The sequence below is a fragment of the Branchiostoma floridae genome, chromosome 12 (assembly GCF_000003815.2).
Source record: "Branchiostoma floridae strain S238N-H82 chromosome 12, Bfl_VNyyK, whole genome shotgun sequence".
In the NCBI taxonomy this organism is placed as follows: domain Eukaryota; kingdom Metazoa; phylum Chordata; class Leptocardii; order Amphioxiformes; family Branchiostomatidae; genus Branchiostoma; species Branchiostoma floridae.
In genome coordinates this window covers 19,849,382-19,869,095 of record NC_049990.1, presented here as the reverse complement: position 1 = coordinate 19,869,095, position 19,714 = coordinate 19,849,382, and the positions used below count along the sequence as shown (strand labels likewise).

The 19,714-nt window shown below is 50.3% G+C and overlaps 3 protein-coding genes across 3 annotated transcripts; all 3 read left to right on the top strand.

Annotated features, from left to right (window-relative positions):
- Positions 1-169: 169 nt before the first annotated feature.
- Positions 170-5,807, top strand: LOC118427159. The gene is made up of 4 exons (XM_035836797.1): positions 170-210; positions 513-706; positions 855-973; positions 5,136-5,807. Exons 1-4 carry the CDS (start codon positions 170-172, stop codon positions 5,805-5,807), a joined length of 1,026 nt encoding a protein of 341 aa, XP_035692690.1.
- A 324-nt stretch (positions 5,808-6,131) lies between these two features.
- Positions 6,132-7,313, top strand: LOC118427158. The gene has a single exon (XM_035836796.1). The coding sequence runs from the start codon at positions 6,132-6,134 to the stop codon at positions 7,311-7,313; it is 1,182 nt and encodes a 393-aa protein (XP_035692689.1).
- A 1,293-nt stretch (positions 7,314-8,606) lies between these two features.
- On the top strand, positions 8,607-10,485 carry LOC118427157 (uncharacterized protein F54H12.2-like). The gene is made up of 2 exons (XM_035836795.1): positions 8,607-10,035; positions 10,373-10,485. Exons 1-2 carry the CDS (start codon positions 8,607-8,609, stop codon positions 10,483-10,485), a joined length of 1,542 nt encoding a protein of 513 aa, XP_035692688.1.
- Positions 10,486-19,714: the final 9,229 nt, after the last annotated feature.

Genomic DNA, 19,714 nt, shown 5'->3' with positions numbered 1-19,714 from the left:
GGCTGCAGGGCCCTGCAGACATCTGGACCTACACACAAAAGAACAGCTGCAGGAGGGCTGCAGGGCTCTGCAGTCAGGAGACCTAGACACAACAGATCAGCTATAGAAAGCCTACAGGGCCCTGCAGACAAGGGGCCTAGACACGTCAGAACAGCTGCAGGAAGGCTGCATGGCTCAGCAGGCAGGGGACCTAGACAAGGTAGAACAGCTGTGAGAAAACTGCAGGACCCTACATTCAGGAGATCTGGACACGATAGGCTACGGGTCCCTGCAGACAGGGGGTGTGGACACGGAAGAAGAGTTGCACTAGGGCTGCAGGGCTCTGCAGACAGGGGACATGGACGCAGCAGAACTGCCACAAAAGGCCTGCGGTGCTGTGCAGAGAGCGGACCTGGACATGACAGAAAAGCTGCAGGAAGGCTTCAGTGCCCTAAAGACAAGGAAATTGGACACAACAAAGCAACTGAAGGAGGTTTGAATGGTCTTGCAGACAGAGGACATGCACACGGCAGAACAGCTGCAAGAGGGCTGCAGACAGCAGTCCTAAACACAGCAGAGCAGCTGCAGGAGGTCTGCAAAGCCCTGCAGACAGGAGACCTGGACACGACAGAACAGCTGCAGGAGGGCTGCAGGGCCCTGCAGACAGGGGACCTGGACGTGGTAGAACAGAACTTTGCAGCTGCGCTCAAGTCTGTTCATGGGAAAGGTGACTAACTACTTAAATTTGCATGAATTCGTCTGATCACTATATGCATTCCATTAATACAGACACATGTATGTACATGAAGAAAATTTCTGTGCGGTTACCAAGTTACTTATCAATATTGACAATATGATGCTTTTGTTTCACACAGAGTTAGGCAAGGAGGCGGAGCCACTACTCAAGTTAAGTGATGTCTACCTGAAGAGAGGAATGCTGTCAAAAGATGGTGATGACTTCACCAAGGCAGCAGCGCTCTGTAACGCAGCACTGGTAAGGGCCAAAACAGAAGACCAAGGCGGCATAAAGCAAACAATCCAGTTGATAACCCAATCATTCGTTAAACACGTCCTGGGTATCACACAAACGGTAGGCATCGATGATGTAGACAAACACAAAACCATGTTGAAGGAAGATAGACATCAAGTAGCAAAACAAATCGATGAGATTGAGCAACAGGCCGATCCTTACTGCCTTGCTGATGACGACCCAAATATCACAGAAGAGGAGAAGAGGAGAGTGGAAGCAGTCAAGGCATTGTTTCAGACAATAATTAATCAGCGAAGAACGTTTATAACTGGCCTTATAGATGAATGCATGGAGGTAATGGGCCCCTCTCCCTGTAAGAACGCCATGATAGGCTTGGGTTCGCAAGCAACAGGTCTAGTAACACCGTACTCTGACCTGGAATTTGCCATTTTAATAGAGAAGGAAACAGTAAATAATGTCACCTACTTCCGCAACCTCACTCACTTCCTGCATCTCAAAGTAATCAATCTCGGCGAAACTATTCTTCCTGCAATGGGAATTAAGTCTCTTAATGATTTCCACTCAGACGATCCACTGGACAACTGGTACTATGACTCTGTAACACCGCGCGGGTTTTCGTTCGATGGAGCCATGCCACGTGCATGCAAAACTCCGTTAGGCAGGGGTCAAACGTGCGAACTTATCCGCACACCCAGCAACATGGTAAAACTCCTGGAAGACAATGTAACGTTCCATTTAAAGAAAGGCTACCATCTTGCAAGTGTCTTGGGGAATGTTTCTTTAATCACAGGAGAGCAAGAGCTGATAGATGAATATAGGTCTTTATGGACTAAGCTGCTGCGTGAAGACAAAAGAAAAATCCCCTCCTTACTCGCAAATGCCATAATGACAGAGAATTCCCCAACTTTTGAAAAACACATCCTGACTGCCAGTCTGCTTAATGTTAAGAAAGAAATCTATCGATTTTCAAGCATTGCTGTTTCATGCTGGGCACTGCTTTACGAAATACAGCCGACGACAATCTGGGAGACCATTACATTATGCACAAGTATGGTGTTATTGGCAAAGAGAACGCGCATCACTTGATGGTGATGGTGAGCATCTCAGCAGAACTGAGGCTGCGGACATACATGAACAATCATGGCCAAGTGGAAAATATGTCAGCATTATCGTCAATGCCGACGGAAACAGATCTAGGGGAAAAATTAAGGAAAGTGTTTTACATCTCAAACGCAAAACAGCTCATGAGATACTATTGCACAGCAACACCTTTGAAGCGCTTTATCTCAAATATTATCGAGTCGGAAGGAGATATATTTAAACTATTTGACAATTCTATGCAACTTAAATCCCAGGTATACGATAGTCTGTGTGATTACCCTAACTCTAAGGTGTGTTTAGAAGAGCTTCTGCAGAACTATCAAACCCGATTTGGTGAAGCTTCCATGCATTCTGACATTGTCCAAACACTTCACAAGTTAGGTGAAGTATGTCAGAACATTGGCGATCACAAAAAAGCCGTCATCTATCACGAACAGTCGCTACAGATGATGCGGACTGTCTACGGCGAGACCACTGCACATCCTGATATCGCCTCGTCACTAAACAATTTGAGTCTCGCCTGGAGGAACATTGGTGATCACAAAAAGGCCGTCAGCTATCACGAACAGTCACTAAAGATGGAGCGGACTATCTATGGTGAGAACACTGCACATCCTGATATCGCCTCGTCACTAAACAATTTGGGTCTCGCCTGGAGGAACCTTGGTGATCACAAAAAGGCCGTCAGCTATCAAGAACAGGCACTACAGATGGATCGGATTATTCATTGTGAGAACACTGCACATCCTAATATCGCCTCGTCACTAAACAACTTGGGTAACGCCTGGAGTGACCTTGGTGATCACATAAAGTCCGTCAGCTATCACGAACAGTCACTTCAGATAATGCTGACTATCTATGGTGAGAATACTGCACATCCTCATATCGCCTCGTCACTAAACAACTTGGGTAACACCTGGAGTGACCTTGGTGATCACAAAAAGGCCGTCAGCTATCACGAACAGTCACTACAGATGACGCGGTTTATTCATGGTGAGAACACTGCACATCCTGATATCGCCTCGTCACTAAACAACTTGGGTAGCGCCTGGATAAACCTTGGTGATTACAAAAAGGCCGTCAGCTATCACGAACAGTCACTACAGATGGAGCGGATTATTCATGGTGAAGACACTGCACATCCTGATATAGCCTCGTCACTAAACAACTTGGGTAACGCCTGGATGGATCTTGGTGATCACAAAAAGGCCGTCAGCTATCACGAACAGTCACTACAGATGAAGCGGACTATCTATGATGAGAACACTGCACATCCTAGTATCGCCTCGTCACTAAACAACTTGGGTAACACCTGGAGGAACCTTGGTGATTACAAAAAGGCCGTCAGCTATCACGAACAGGCACTACAGATGGATCGGATTATTCATTGTGAGAACACTGCACATCCTAATATCGCCTCGTCACTAAACAACTTGGGTAACGCCTGGAGTGACCTTGGTGATCACATAAAGTCCGTCAGCTATCACGAACAGTCACTTCAGATAATGCTGACTATCTATGGTGAGAATACTGCACATCCTCATATCGCCTCGTCACTAAACAACTTGGGTAGCGCCTGGATGGACCTTGGTGATTACAAAAAGGCCGTCAGCTATCACGAACAGTCACTACAGATGATGCGGATTATCTATGGTGAGAACACTGCACATCCTGATATCGCCTCGTCACTAAACAACTTGGGTAAAGCCTGGCGTAACCTTGGTGATCACAACAAGGCCGTCAGCTATCACGAACAGTCACTACAGATGAAGCGGACTATCTATGGTGAGACCACTGTACATCCTGATATCGCCTCGTCACTAAACAACTTGGGTAGCGCCTGGCGTAACCTTGGTGATCACAAAAAGGCCGTCAGCTATCACGAACAGTCACTACAGATGATGCGGACTATCTATGGTGAGAACAGTAGTATAGTAGGGACAGAATGAGTTCCATTATTCAGGCGCAAGCAGGCGCAGGTCAAAGGTCATCGCCTGCTGATATTATTTATTCAGGCGCAGGTTAGAGGTCAGATATAATTTATTCAGGCGGAGCAGGTCAGGGGTCAGATATAATGTATTCAGGCGCAGGTCAGGGGTCAGATATAATGTATTCAGGCGCAAGGTAACTATGACAACCCCTCCCCACACCAAATGAACCTCCCCCTCTCTAATCGTGAAAGACATGCCCTTATTTGGCCTGGTTCTAAGTCTCTAAGTCAATCAACCGGTAACATCGGCTGAGATCAGTCTTTATGGATGCGCTGAAAGCACAAACAACAGACGTCTTTCGTCAGTTATTATATCACAAAGCCCCAGACTTGTTTCCCGAATGCAGACGACGCCCCAGTTCGGCGGCGTACGTAAAAGTAATACAATGGGTGGATGCGATCTCGGTGGAAGAGGAATATGGAAAGATTATTGACAGCTTCATGGCTAACGTACCCAACGCGAGGGATGGGCTGAAAAGGGTGCTCGAAAAAGTACTGCAAGAGAGACGATTACACTGGGGTCGACTCGTCACCGCAATGTCTTTCGCCGTGGACGTGTGTGTCAACTCGCACGAACGGTATGAAGGAAGTACCGACACCATCTCCACCGAGTTAGCAACGTTGACTTGCGACTATGTGGGTAACTGGATGTTACGCCAACGTGGATGGGATGGATCGCTTGACCGTCGGCGGCACGACAAGTACCCGTCGGCTGTACAGTGTCTCTGTTGGCTTCTCACTGCACACATTTGCATCATCGTGACGTAGATTTTGCACTGAACACGCCCGAACATGCGGCATGTTAAAACACGCCCACGAACAGTACGCTGGTTGGCCAACGCTCGGTGCATGGCTGATTTGCATGAGATAATGAGCTGCACGCTAATTGGTTGGGGCAGGACAAGAGGTCCTCATAAAGGCAGACCCGCCGCGATCTAGCGCACCTACGGATCTCCGCCGTCTCGCTGACGACCAAGAACCCGACGAGCCATGGACGACTCAGTGATTTATCCACAAGATCTCCAATATTGGAGGACACTTCCCGCGTACACCGGGCTCTCTAAACCTCCACAGGCGGACGCAGCGACGCAGACATCACCCCGTCACGACGGAGCCCGGACGCCGCCAACTGGAGACGTACCAGACACTTGGCCCGCGACCAACCCAGCACCGACCGTTAAACGACCCCCGACATCGGAGGTTATCAACGACGGAGTTGAAGCCAGGTTCTCTATTGGCGATGACGTCTTTGTTACAGTCGGCTGTTTCAAGGGGATGCCGCTAGTGAATGTGCGGAGGTTCTATCGACCTTGTCCCGGGAAAGACGTGTGGAAGCCCGGTAAACAAGGGCTGGCTCTAGCCCCAGAGCAATGGCTCGCTCTCAAACGCAACATGAGCAGCGTGTCGTCAGTTCTCCTGGCTTGCGGATTTTCAGCCAAGCACACATCATACAACGGGAACGGGAGCACTTTCCCACCCAGCCGATTCGACCTGGGAAACCAACGATATGCCGTCGTGGAGCTGTTCAGAGGGGAAGCGGTCGTGAGTCTACGAGAGTTTTTCAGACCGAAAGCGGATCAAGACAAACTCCTCCCGAGCAAGAAAGGGCTCAACCTATCAACGCAGCAGTGGGATGCCCTGGAGGAACAGGCAGACAAGATCGATGCCGTCCTGAAAACCGTCCTCGAGCAGAAATCGCTGACCAGCAAAGTCCTGAAAAAATCGCGAACCAGTGATTTGTCATGAAAATAAACTTCCTGTGGTACAAACATGGGCAAAGATCTTATTGAAGTCTGTGTGTGTGTCATGTTATTGCTATAGTAGGTTCGTTCAATAAGCGTGTGTGTGTGAGAGAGAGGCGCATGTGCATAAAAGAGGTGCATCTGTATAAAAGGGCTAGCGTTCTAACTAAACAGTCAGTCTCAGAGTTGGAGAGGCACAAATAACACGCATGGGTTGTCTTCCCGACATCGCGTTCTTGGGCGAGCTCTTTTGTGAGATAGTGGACCGCGTTCATTGCGCGTGCATGTGTATGGGGGGACGAATATTTATGTTCTTTCGTGGTTTGGGATGGTTTCCAAGAATCCCGAAAGGAGGAGGAGAAGGAAGGTGGGAGGGGGAAGCAAGCCCTACCCCACCAATGCTGCCGAGGAATGGCACGACGTCCTCCACAGGGTTTACTACGACCCCAGACATCCTGCAGGGTACGGTGGAGTGGGACGGCTCCATCGAGCCGTGCGAGACAAGTACGGAGTCACCCGAAAACAAGTAGAAGCGTGGTTGCGTTCCCAAGACACCCACACCTTACACAAACCCATCAGACGACGTTTTCAAAGGAATCGCGTGATAACCGGAGGAATACACGACCAGTGGCAGGCTGATCTCGCCGATATGTCATCCCTCTCTCGGCATAATGACGGGTATCGCTATCTCCTGACCTGCATAGACGTATTTTCTAAATACGCGTGGGTCGTTCCCATCAAAGACAAGGCGGGCCCCACCCTGACGAAAGCCTTTCAAACCATCCTAGCCGAGGACGACCAAAAGCCCAGGTGCCTGCAAACTGATCAAGGTACGGAGTTTCTCAATCGACACGTCCAGTCTCTATTGAAGAAGGAAGGGATCAAATTCTTTACGACGTTTAGTGTGGAAACCAAGGCCAGTGTGGTGGAAAGGTTCAATCGTACGCTGAAGACGAGAATGTGGAAATATTTCACCGCAAAGAACACGCACCGATACATCGACGTCCTGAGCGACCTGGTGTGGTCCTACAACCGCTCCTACCACCGCAGCATCAAAATGGCTCCCATCGAAGTGAACGAGAAGAACGAGGGGCTCGTGTGGCATACCCTGTACGGAGAAGATGACATCTCGAAACCCCGGAAAGGGAGAAAACAACCGCCGTCGTTTAAATTTCGGGTCGGAGATTCGGTTCGAATCAGCAAATCTAAACTGCGCCTGGAAAAGGGCTATACGCCCAATTGGACCACAGAGATCTTCGTCGTCTCTGAACAAATTGCCCGCCGTCCTCCCGTTTATCGCGTGAAAGATTACGACGGAGAAGTTTTGAGAGGGACGTTTTACGAAAAGGAGTTGCAGAAAGTTACGAAAAAAGACGACGACGTCTATCAAGTAGAGGACATCCTGGACACGAGAAGGCGAGGCAAAAAGAAGGAGTTCTTTGTGAAATGGAAAGGATATCCCGCCAAGTTTAATAGCTGGGTGAGAGAAGAGGACATGGTTCCCATATAATAAATACCGATGCACGCCCGCACATCGGGCATTGCTCAGACGTACCTCGCCATGGCCAATTCGTTTTACGTCACTCTCCCCAGCGACGGAAGTATGGACGTCTTTCAAGAAAACACGGTCACGAATTATCGGACCAAACTGGCTCAGCCCGTAGAACTGTCGGGAGAGTGGGAGGTGGGTCTCGTCGAGATACAATATCCTCACAGCTGGCTGAACGTTCGGGAAGGCGAAAACACCTTGGTGTATTACATGGTGGACGAAAAAGATGAAGGGAGTGGTCGGGAATACGAGATCGTCAAAATCTCCGCGGGGCACTACAAGGACGTTTTGCATCTCTTGAAAAGCCTGAACGAAGCCGCTTCCATACGTTACCCTAGTCTCTTCAAGCAACACGACATGTTTGCTTATGACAGCATCACGAAAAGAGTGACCATGGTCCTGCCTCCCATGGCGCAAAATTCGACGACAATGAAGACTTATCTGACGGGGCCATTGGCCGAAAAACTGGGATGGGGAGTAAAAGGCGCCATATACGGAAGCTGGGTACAGGCACCACGTCCAGCCGACCCTAACCTGGGCTTTCACTCCCTGTACGTGTACGGGGATGTCGTGCAGCATCGTCCGGTGGGCGGACAGAAGGTTCCTCTCCTGAGAATCGTCAAAATCGAGGGACAAGACGGGGACATCGTCGATCACCCTATCCTCACGCCTCACTACATACCCCTGGCCAGGAAACGGTTCGAGACGATTGAAATCGATATAAGGAACGACCTCGGCGAACCCGTGCCATTTGTGCAAGGGCGAGTGATCGTAACACTTCACTTCAGACAGAGGCGGTCTTCCTACTTTTCCTAGATATGACGGGACAGCGAGGAGGACAGTTGCCGGTGTATTACGGACGCTCTATGCAGCGTGGTTACGGGTTGGGAGGGATTTTTCGCGGTTTGCTCAGATCCGCCGTACCTCTACTGAAACGAGGGGCCCAAAATGTGGGAAGACAGGCTCTAAGGAGCGGTATGGATTTAGCTCATGATGTCTTAAATGGTCAAGGGGTCAAACGCGCTGCCAAACGGAGAGCCGGCGAGTTTGGACAACGTCTGATGTCTGGACAGAAAAGAGCCAGGGTGCGTGCACCGCCTGCACCGGTGGGGCAAAACAAAGGACGAGGGGCGGGCAGAGGAAAGAAGCCATTAAAACGTGGAACGAGACCGCGTGCAGTCAGTCGCAAGAGAGTCGGTGCACAGCGCGGACGTACCTCTCCCGATATCTTCAACTAGTCACGATCTAAACGTCATGGCCCACATTCATCCCCTGTCGTGTTCCTGCACCAAATCAGAATTGGATCTGTTTGAAGTACCGCCAACTCAGACGACCATAACGGACGGTAGATGGGTAGAGTATCATCCGGTGGCCAGTCTCGCCGAGTCTTCCCCGATAGAATTTGACATTCCTGGAGCGGGGGAGGAGTTTACGGACCTTTCCCAGACGAAATTGTACGTGAAAGCCAAGATCGTTCTCCCTAACGGTAACGACCTGCCGGACAACGCCAAGGTAGGCCCGGTAAACCTGTGGCTTCAATCGCTCTTCTCGCAAGTCACGGTTACGGTCGCTGGCAAGGACATAACGGATTCCACTAATTGCTATCCATATCGTGCTTACCTGGAGACGCTGCTAAACTTTGGGTCTGAAGCAAAGCAATCGCAGCTGACATCCGAACTTTTCTATCAAGACACGCCGGGACGACTTCACTTGGTCGACCCCTACCCAACAGATCAGGGCGCAGTGGCAAACGAGGGATTGGTGAAGCGTGCCAACATGACCCGCAACAGTCGCGAAGTGGACCTCATAGGACCCCTACACGTCGATCTGTTTCATCAAGATCGCTTTTTGCTCAGCAAAGTCGACGTTAAAATCAAGCTGCACCGATCGAAACATCAATTCTGTCTCATGTCGCCTGGGGATCAGTTCAAAATTGTCATCACGGAGGCCGCCGTCTTTCTGAGAAAGGTCAACCTGTTACCCACCTATCAGCTGTCCATCGAAAGTCAACTCAACAAGCAGACGGCCAAGTATGCCCTTAAAAGAGTTCAGTTAAAACCTTTTACAATTCCCCGTGGTAACCATTCAGTGTCGAGCGACAATCTGTTCCTGGGACAGGTCCCCAAACGCGTGGCGATCGCTCTGGTGGACAACGCAGCCTTTCAGGGGTCGTTCGGTACCAACCCCTTTAACTTTCAACACTTTAACTTAAACTACATCAGTCTCTGCGTCAATGGGCAGGAGGTGCCTCACAAAGCGCTGACACCCAACTTTGCCGAGGGACAATACATCAGATCCTACATGAACTTGTTTGGAACGACAGGCAAGCAAGGACAAGACAGCGGGAACCTGATCGCGAGAAGCGATTACGACAAGGGCTTCACGGTGTGGTGTTACGACCTAAGTCCTGACCTCTGCGGCCTCGGTGGGGACCATTTTAACATAATCAGACAGGGAAACCTTCGCCTGGAGCTGCATTTTGCACAGGCTTTAGATCAAACAGTGGTGGCGGTGGTCCTCGCTGAATTCGACAATCTCCTGGAGATTGACAGGCAGAGAACATCAGCTTTGACTACAGCAACTAGAGATGGACACGAGACAGATGTACGCCGTCTTACGGAGCGACAAGAACACGGCACCTCACCTCCGCGGAGTCTTTGCTTCAGATCGGCTTCCGAGGCATGTACGGGTCTATCCGAGCGCTTACGTCGTTAATACTGACCCAAGCAATAAGCCCGGGCAGCATTGGCTGGCCATCTATTTTGACGAGGAAGGACGGGGCGAATTCTTTGATTCTTATGGCCGTGGCCCTAGTCTGTATCCCCGCCCTATATTAAGATTTTTGCGGCGAAATACGCGCCTTCCGTGGATTCGTAACCAGCGCCAGATACAAGCTAGACTGTCTACCACTTGTGGGCAGCACTGCCTGTTCTACCTCTTACACAGATGCAGAAATATTCCGATGACTAGCATAGTCGATATGTTTAGCAGTGACTTAGAACTGAACGATGTATCCGTAGCAGAGTTTATAGAGCGGCATTTTGATATAGATGCTCCCGTGGTCGACATTGAGCTCGTCATGCGACAGATAGCGAGAACCCTTGAAGACTTTGATCGAGCGTTTAACGACTAACGTATGCATGGTTAATCGTATACTATATGATATAGCTTTAGAGTGTAGTATTGACTGTAGAAGGTTGTTATGAATAAATATCATGAAAAACGTATATCGGTCATAGCGTGGTCTCTTTTTCCACACACACACATTCACACACACAATCACGCACATACACTCGCAGAAACAAATAAATGGAAACCCGGTCTATATCTAGACCCGTGTCCGCATCACGGGAAACTTTAATTGTGAACGCTCACACACAATCACACACACAATCACGCACATACACTCGCAGAAACAAATGAATTGAAACCCGGTCTATATCTAGACCCGTGTCCGCATCACGGGAAACTTTAATTGTGAACGCTCACACACAATCGCACACACAATCATACACATACACTCGCAGAAACAAATAAATGGAAACCAGTCTATATCTAGAAACTTTATTTGTTAACACTATTAAGTCCACGACATTTCCGAGAAGCTCCGTTTGGTAGACGGAGTAGTGCCTGCACTGCCAACTTTCCGCTTCTTCCCTGGGAGCCTTTGAGCGACAACACGACGTCGCTTGGGCTGGGGTGTTGGGATGACGTCTTCGCTCTCTCCGTCAGAAAGATCTTCACCACGGGCGGTACGGCTCTTGTGACGTTGGATCACGGATAGCCGGGTCGGGTGCCTGATAGCGGCTTCCGGCGCATTGATGCGTGCCAGTCCCCTGGCAAAAGATTGCCAGCCGGTGGGATTGAACCCTTGCCTCTTTTGCATCGCGTCTCTAATCAAGTCGGACACATTTGAACCCGGGACCACTTGTTTGTTGTAGAGCAACTGTCCCTGATCGTTATAACCGATGATGTCTCCACCTTTGTGTTTGATGACGTTGAGCATCTGTCGTGCGCGAGCTTTCATGGTCTTGGGAAAGGCCTCCAGTATGCTCTGGTCTTCTTTACCACTGGATGCGGGGGTGCTGGGAGACTTTCCATCCGTGTTGGCGTCCGTGGTAGCGGTGTTGGTGACGGTAGTAGGTGAGGACAACACCCTCACCGTGACTGGCTCTGTGCGACGCTTATCTCTGTACGTCAGATAACGCTGCAAGAGTTGTTGGTACAAGGTAGCTTTCTCGTCGTCCGGAAGATCGGGCCGTTCCATCACCGACTTCATTTCCTCGTCCAAGGTAACGGCGGTCTTGACCAGGGGAGACGTCTGTTCTTGTTGCTTAGCCTGAATCGTTGAGAGCAATTCTTGCGGCACGAGTGCCATCTTCCTGCTATGTTCCATGACGACAGAGGGACGTTACTTCCGTCCACCTCCAAATAAGGAGCTAATTGCAGAAATAATAGGACTGAGTAGAAGAGACAGGAACCCACCCTTCTGGATCAACGTCTGCCTTTTCTTGGTCAGGGGAACCTTCTTATCGCCAAGCTGACGCAGAGTAGCTTTGTGCCGAGCCAGACCTTTCTTCTGGGCAGGTGTGAGACGAACGTTGCCCTTCAAGACGTTGTGCGTGCAGTCACAAATCGATTTCAAGAGATCGTTAGGGGCGGACGACAGGATGGCTTTTCGCAATTTCGGGTTAGCCTTGCTCAACACCCGGAGACAATCGGCGTGACGATGTAACCTCTTCGACATCTTCGGCAAAATGAGACCGCGACGTGGACGAACGGAACGTTTTATCACTTTCTCAGGTACACTTGGGGTTGTGGCGTCAGCATGTTTGTTCTCACGCGCAGGTCCTCAGGCGTTTCGGGATGGAGGTCAAGGAAGAGATGTCCGTACGTCGTCTTATTCACGGCGTCTTCGTAACACTCTCGAAGAAACTTACCGTGCCCCGGGTACATTTGCCGAGCTAACGTGGTGATCATGCTTTGATCCCTTGGCGATTTGAACAGGACGATGTAACTGGAGTTTAGAGAAATGGTTCTCAGGCCTTGAAAGAACAAATTCTGAACGAGAAAAATCACCGACAAGTCACGATGACGGCTGGCTCGGGTAAACAATTTCGTAACCCGTTGATCCGTGTCCTTGGCCGACTCAATCATGAGATCATCAATCACGAGCGCGTTTCGGCATGACGGCTTAATGACGTCATTCCAATTGTTGGGAAGGCCTTCTACGAACTGAACGTTTGAACCAAGTTTCGAAGTCAGCTCGCGGTGCAGCTTGTCCTGAAACTCCGAATAACACCACACCACGTGTTGAAAGGGACCGGGATCAATCCAACTGGCTCCCGTCGTCAGTAGTTTTTGAGCAAAATAAGATTTCCCAGACCCAGAACAGCCCGCTAGAACCATCCGACATGGATGGTGTATTCTCGCATCCATACCCGCAAATGACGTCAACTCTGCCCAGCAGCACTATTTATCTATCTACTACAGAGGCGACTCATGGCATCAGCATTTCATCATCACACGATTGCTTTGCAATATACATCTATGCGCATTATATGACACACTAGCCGCTCTAAATATCGAGAGGGAGAGTGGTGACCTTGTCATTCTTTACCTTTCGTTTAGGATAAAAGTACGAAAAGGCATCTCGAGTTTGCGTGTACGTGTGTATTTCGTTGTCGTGCACGCGAAACCCTTTGTTGATGCCCTGACCGCTTTTCTTGGTCTGCAAGACGTTCAGGTACTTGAGGTGGTTGATGACGTTACACCGTTTGCTCACCCCTTTGCAACTGAACTTGTCGTCATTCGCTTCATCTCCGCCGAAACAGTAATACGTTTTACTGCACAGACCGACAATACCGCTCCCGGACCATTCTTCTTTGAACAGCCCGGGGGTGCGCTTGTCGTAGGCCGCGTTCTGCTTGGTGTCTGTCCGGGGAAACCAGTCAGATTTCTCGCGGTAGTACGACTCCAGCATGTCCGGTTTGATCACGTCCTCCAGCTTGTCCGCCGAGATGGCAATGTAAGCAGAGTCCGTGTCCATTTCACAGTATTGGAAATCGGACACGTCCACAAACTTTAACATGAAGTCGTAGTAAAAGGCGAGCATACGTAATTTGGCATATTGGTATACGAAGAAGCCAATTTGCATGGGAAGGTTGAACTTGATGGTGCGCTTCGCCGACTCAATTTCAAAGAAATTGTTGTCGTTGACCACGATCAGATGCCGAAACCGCGAAGTGTTGATCTTTCGAGTGGCGGTCACGACGTCTTGGCAATACTCGACGTCAGTTTGTTTTTCTTTGTTGGTGACAGTCTTGCCATAGCCGGAATTACCGATCAGCTTCATGGTATCGGCGATGATTTTCTTGGTTTTGTCCTCGTCACCCTTGCGCCTCGCATCGCTAACGGCATCCCCGAAAGCTTTAAAACTGGGTTTGGGTCTGTACTCCATCACCTGGTAGATGCGAGTGACCTTCAAACCGTGGTCGAGATACCAGTTGAGTAAGGGCGAAGCCAAGAGGATCTTTTGACCGAACATACTACCGATGAGCGATCGCCTGGGTTTGGACATAATGCGATGCTCCTTGGCGTACTTCTTCATGTGCTCGCCAATGTCATCGATGGAAATCTCGACGTTCTTAAATATCGGAGGCATTTCGGCGAAACGCGACTTGAGATCCGCGGGGACCTCGATGTCGCATTCCACCGCTCCAAACAACTCCTTCGAGCGAACAGCCTGGAGGACGCGTTCACCGGTCATGTCGGGAAGATGCTCGGTGGGAGTCTTGCGGCCTTCCAAGAAAGACGCCAATCGGACGTCGGCTCTTACCAAGTTTCTCCATTGGCACTCCCACATCTCGATGACCGTATACCCGCACGCCCGCAGGTACTCGGTAGTTTGGGCCGTTTCCGCCCGCAAAGTCGCGAAAGACTTGCCGCGACGATCGTTAAAGACTTGGCCTTTGGTCAAGGGGCAGCGGTGACCGTGCCAATAGCAACCCTGAAACTGAAAGATTTCCCCGGTGTCGGAACAGAAACCGTCCACCGGAATTCGACGTGAACCGATGCGCTTTTCTGTGCTGTTGAATTTGTGGCGAATGACGAGGTTCCGCTCTTGGGCCACCCAGTCTAACCAGTCGACGGCCATTCGTCCCCACTGAGGTGTAGAATATTCTCTTTCGAACCCCGTGTCTTCCCGCCGCCGAATGTAATGGCCGGAGGGCATGTCCTGCATCAGGGCCCACAGATATAACGCATTCGCGTCGTAGCCAATGACCTTTTGACAAGGTTTCGGTTCCCTGCCCGACAATGTCATCTCGTCGGCCCTGATGTAGGTCTTGCCCTTCTCGTGGTACCTATGAAAGATGATGCTGGGTCCCCCCACTATGTTGTCTTTATACAATCTGTACACCTCCTCATTGTCTGGAAGAGTAAAGTACGTATCGTGCGGCAGGTTCATGAATAGGTACTTAAGTGTCAGACCCGGGACGCTAATACCATCCTTAAACATGTCGATGCCCTTGTCCTGGTAGAACTCTGTCATCTTTTGCACGGCTTCCACCATGGGGCTAACGTCCTTGTTGTTGTACCATATTAGGAAGTCCCTCATGGTCGTCATACCCTGCTCTTCCCACACGCGCTGACAGTACAGATAATCCTCCTCCGAGATGTCGGACTGTCGCAGGTTGCTATGGAAGGCGGCTCGTGGTGGTAGCCGCGTGTGCTCCAACTTGTCCAAGCTGTCCATCCATTCGTACGGGAAGAATCCCTTTGTCTCCTGGCAGCCGTACGCCTTCAGCAGGATAGAGTAGGAGAAGCCCGGAGCCACATAATTGATGAGATCCAGGAATTTGAGGTCGTCCGTTTCAATCGACATGTACGTGTTGTTCTTCTTGATGGGCCTGAGTTTGCTTGTAGATCGCAGCAGCAGCGGGAGGAACACTTTTTTGATGGCGTTCAGGTCATACTTCCCACCGTTGAAACTAAGGACCACCAGCTGACTCATGTACTTGTTCAGTTCCTCCATCAGTTTGGTCATGTAATGTTCTTTCCGGCGTTTTTCTTTTCGCTTCGCCTTGTCAAGTATGTCTTTCGGAGATTCTCCTTCCGTTTGTTCTTCTTCGTCTTCCTCTTTCTCCAAATCCCTTTGCCGAATTTCTTCCATTTTGTCCAACGCCCAGCCAAACTTTTCCGACAGAAGGGAGTACGCCTTACGACTGATTTGCTGTAGGAAATTCAACAAGTCTTCAGCCACTTTTGTCGGGTCGCCTTCGGACACGAAACATTCTGGGTCGGTGTATTCAGGGACGTTTGAGCAGACGCTCACGCTCAAGAGTTCGTGCGCCGCCTCCCACGTCATCTTGTCCGTCTTTTGATTAGACAGTGGTTTTAGAAGACATTCTATATCGAAGCAGGCGCGGTAGGGATAGTAACGATCTTCTTCGGGGACGACGATCCCTTCGTCCTGCAGCTTTTCAAAGATGGTTTGCGGTAGATGGTAGGCGCCCCCCGGGTACTCCTTGTTCACCTCACCGTCGCACGTGCGAATGTGTCTTTCACAATGACCGCGGTGCATCCACCTCTTTCCACATTGCGGACACGCGTACGACTTGGCGTAAGTCTTAAAATCCTTAATGTAACTGTAATGGTGCTCGCAGAGATTAAGATACATCGTATTGTTGTGTGTAGACAGGGGACGCCTCACCAACTCCGCAAAGAAGTCGTCATCTTCGGCGCCTTCATCGTTATTGGGGTGTAGAGCATAGACGTACACGTCGACTTCAAACAACTCCTCTATGTCATCTAGGTGCTTTATGGACACGCCTTTGAACTGTTTGGCGGTCTTACCCACCCACGCCAGGTACTCTTTGAAGAGGCTCTTGGTCGTCCTTTCCAGATTGGTGCGATCGCATTGCCGATGGAGGGCCAGACACCGGAAAAAGCAGAGTTTGTCCGTGTACGGACCGTGCTTTCCGCTATAAAGGGCGATGATGGACTTGCTGTTCCTGATGTGGTCTGTCAGCGTCCCCGGGGCACCGATGGGATGTTCCTTGATTTTGTGCACGTAAAACATGACGTTCACCATCTTCTGCAGGACGGACTTACTGTTGGGACGCTCCTGTCGCGCCTTCTCCATGTGATCGGCCTCCTCTATCTTGTCCAAGAACCGTCGGACACCATCCTCGTTTTCCACTTGGACAGGTTCTGGTAAAAATCCGCTATTATTTTCACAAGGGTAAAAATATCGCAGTGCCCCCGTTTCCCCGTCCTGGAGGATGAACCCGAACGATAGGTTGATTTTAAAGACGGTTTGTTGGTCGCCAAAGATGGCCCATACGTTGTCGGCCAGATCGCTAGGATTTTCGGACTCCAGTCTAAAGTTGTACGTGTCCTGCATGTTTTGTCCTCGCTTGAACCGCGTCCTGATCATGGACCATTTCTGCCGGTACAGATTCTGAACGGCCACGTCCTCGTGCTGGGGGATCAGCTCTTCTGACACGTCCTCCGGATCTTCCTCAAAGGGAAATGCGTCGTCGTCTCCTGCGGGTTGAATGTGTCGTCGTTTCGCTCTGGGCCCGGCCCCGTCTGCTGGAGAAACCCTCTTTTGTGGACGGGAGGTTGACGCCACGGGGTGTGCAGCTTCTCGGTGCGCCTGCAGGGTATGGGCCGTGTCAAACGCCACATTGCACGGCTGGCACCAGAACGTGGGGGCCGGCCTGGGTTTATCGTGCAGCCGCCGATGTTGCAGTAGGTTGTCCCGTCTAGGAAACTTTTTGCCGCAAAAATCGCACTCGTGCGTGGGTGCGTTCGGGTCGTGGGACTTTTGGTGACGGGTGAGACTACGTTTTTGGGCAAAGGTTTTTCCGCACGTATCACAAGTAAACGCCATGACTAGTTGACTGTACTCTTGATCATTGGTGAGTTCTGAAAGAACATACAGAGTTTTGTTTAAAGCGCTGAATTCGTACCAGTGCTTTTGCTAGAGCGACGACCTCACACTCATCAGTATTCCATGACAAACAAAGAAAGGGCTTCTATTGTATCTGTGCTCTTTTGTAAACGAAAAAAAAACCGTTGTTGTCAGTGGGTAATACTTGTTTTGGTAGCGGAGAAGTTTTTCCACTTACCGAAAGAAAGAGACGATCCGTCTGTAGCGGTACTGCAGTCATTCAAGTAGGTGCCACGACAGAATCGGAGCACAGTTCAGGGTGACCCCAGGCTGGCAACTACCGCCCGGTACCTCGGCCGTGGCCTTTTTTATGATGAAAAAATTTGGCTGGCCAAATATAGGTATGTCCGTTCACGTAGAGCAGATGGTCATTTGCATAACAAAACGGGCCACTTCCGCCCACATCCAGTCGGCGAGGCGGAACGAAGCCGGCAGGCAGGACAACTTGCTTGGGCGACGACTCCGTCTATTGTCTCCTGGCGGCGAATAACAATGGGCCATCTGGCGTTCTTCAGCAGCAGGGTTAACTTTGGGCTAGAGGCCAATTTGCATTTCAAAACGGGCCCACTTCAGCCCACGTAACGTTTGGCCAAGAACCCTGTTCAGCTTGTTAATAAAGGTTTTTCGTTTTCTTCTTACCTCCTCGATTCCCAGGAGTTAGGGCTGGCCATGTATGTCCGATAACGTTGTGTCCGGCCAGCGCTTAATTCACAGTTGTCTTGTCGGCTCAGCACGCGTGTGGCGGTAACTGTATTTGTCCGCACGGCCCTCTCCAAGCGGCAGAGTTGGTTCTGTTCCCAGCCATGTGTACACCAAGCAGGGGCGACGACTCCAGAGGCCAATTTGCATTTGAAAACGGGCCCACTTCAGCCCACGTAATGTTTGGCCAAGAACCCTGTTCAAATTGTTGATAAAGGTTTTTTCGTTTCCTTCTTGCCTCCTCCGTTCCTATGAGTTAGGGCTGGCCATGTATGTACGTACAACGCAGTGTCCAGACAGCACCGTTGTCTTGTAGCTGCTCAGAACGTGTGGGACGCTCACTGTACGTGCCTGACTCCGCACGGCCCTGACTCCAAGTGGCAGAATTGCTTCTGTTCCAAGCCGTGTGCATACCAAGCCGCGGTGACCAATCCGTCTATTGTTTCCTGGCAGCTAAGAACAATGCCACCATCTGGCGTTCTTCAGCGCGACCACCAAGGGCCGGGACCAGCGGGGTCAACTAGGGGCCAGAGGCCGATTTGCATTTGAAAACGGGCGCACTTTAGCCCGCGTAACGTTTGGCCAAGAACCCTTTTCAAGTTGTTTTACGGACCTTCCTTCCCTCCTCCAGTTCCCATGAGTTAGGGCTGGCCATGTATGTACGGCAAACGCAGTGTCCAGAGAGCACCGTTCTCTGTTGTCTTGTAGCTGCTCAGAACGTGTGGGACGCTCACTTTACGGGCCTGACTCAGCACAAGCCTGACTCCAAGTGGCAGAATTGCTTCTGTTCCAAGCCATGTGCACACAAAGCCGCGGTGACCAATCCGTCTATTGTTTCCTACCCGCACAAGAACAATGTCACCATCTGGCGTTCTTCAGCGCGTCCACCAAGGGCCGGGGCCAGCGGGGTCAACTAGGGGCCAGAGGCCGATTTGCATTTGAAAACGGGCGCACTTTAGCCCGCGTAACGTGTGGCCAATAACCCTGTTCAACTTGTTGATAAAGCTTTTACATTTCCTCCTTGCCTCCTCGGTTCCAATGAGTTAGGGCTGGCCATGTATGTACGTACAACGCAGTGTCCAGACAGCACCGTTCTCTGTTGTCTTGTAGCTGCTCAGAATGTGTGGGACGCTCACTGTACGGCCTGACTCCGCACGGGCTTGACTCCAAGTGTATTGTTAGCTCTCTCCCAAGCCGTGTGCATACCAAGCCGCGGTGACCAATCCGTCTATTGTTGCTGAGATAAGTTTAAAAGTGTCCTTACCGAGTAGATCTACAATATTTTTCATCCAAAAGACTCTATAGATTTATTTCCGTCAACTCTGATTTATATCGGGTTGCCTTTTTACCTTATTCTTGGATATTTTGACGAATTTACGATTTTCCGTGAAACCCAAGCCAACCCAAGCCAACTTCGGACGCCATGACCGACCCAAGCGCTCACGAGGATTTGTACTCTGTACTTGGCGTATCTTCTTCGGCAACTCCTGATGACATTGTGGAGGCGTACAAAAAGGAGGTCAAGCTGTACGAGAACGCGTCTAAACTCGGCAGAAGTAAGGAAGCGTCCAAAGAAGCTTTGACAAGACACAAGGAGGTAAGCAGATCGTTCAGTATACTATCCGACGTGTCCCGAAGACAACGGTATGACAACAGCGGCTCTGTAACTGTCCCTACCAAAATCACAAAGAAGTCACGCAAACAG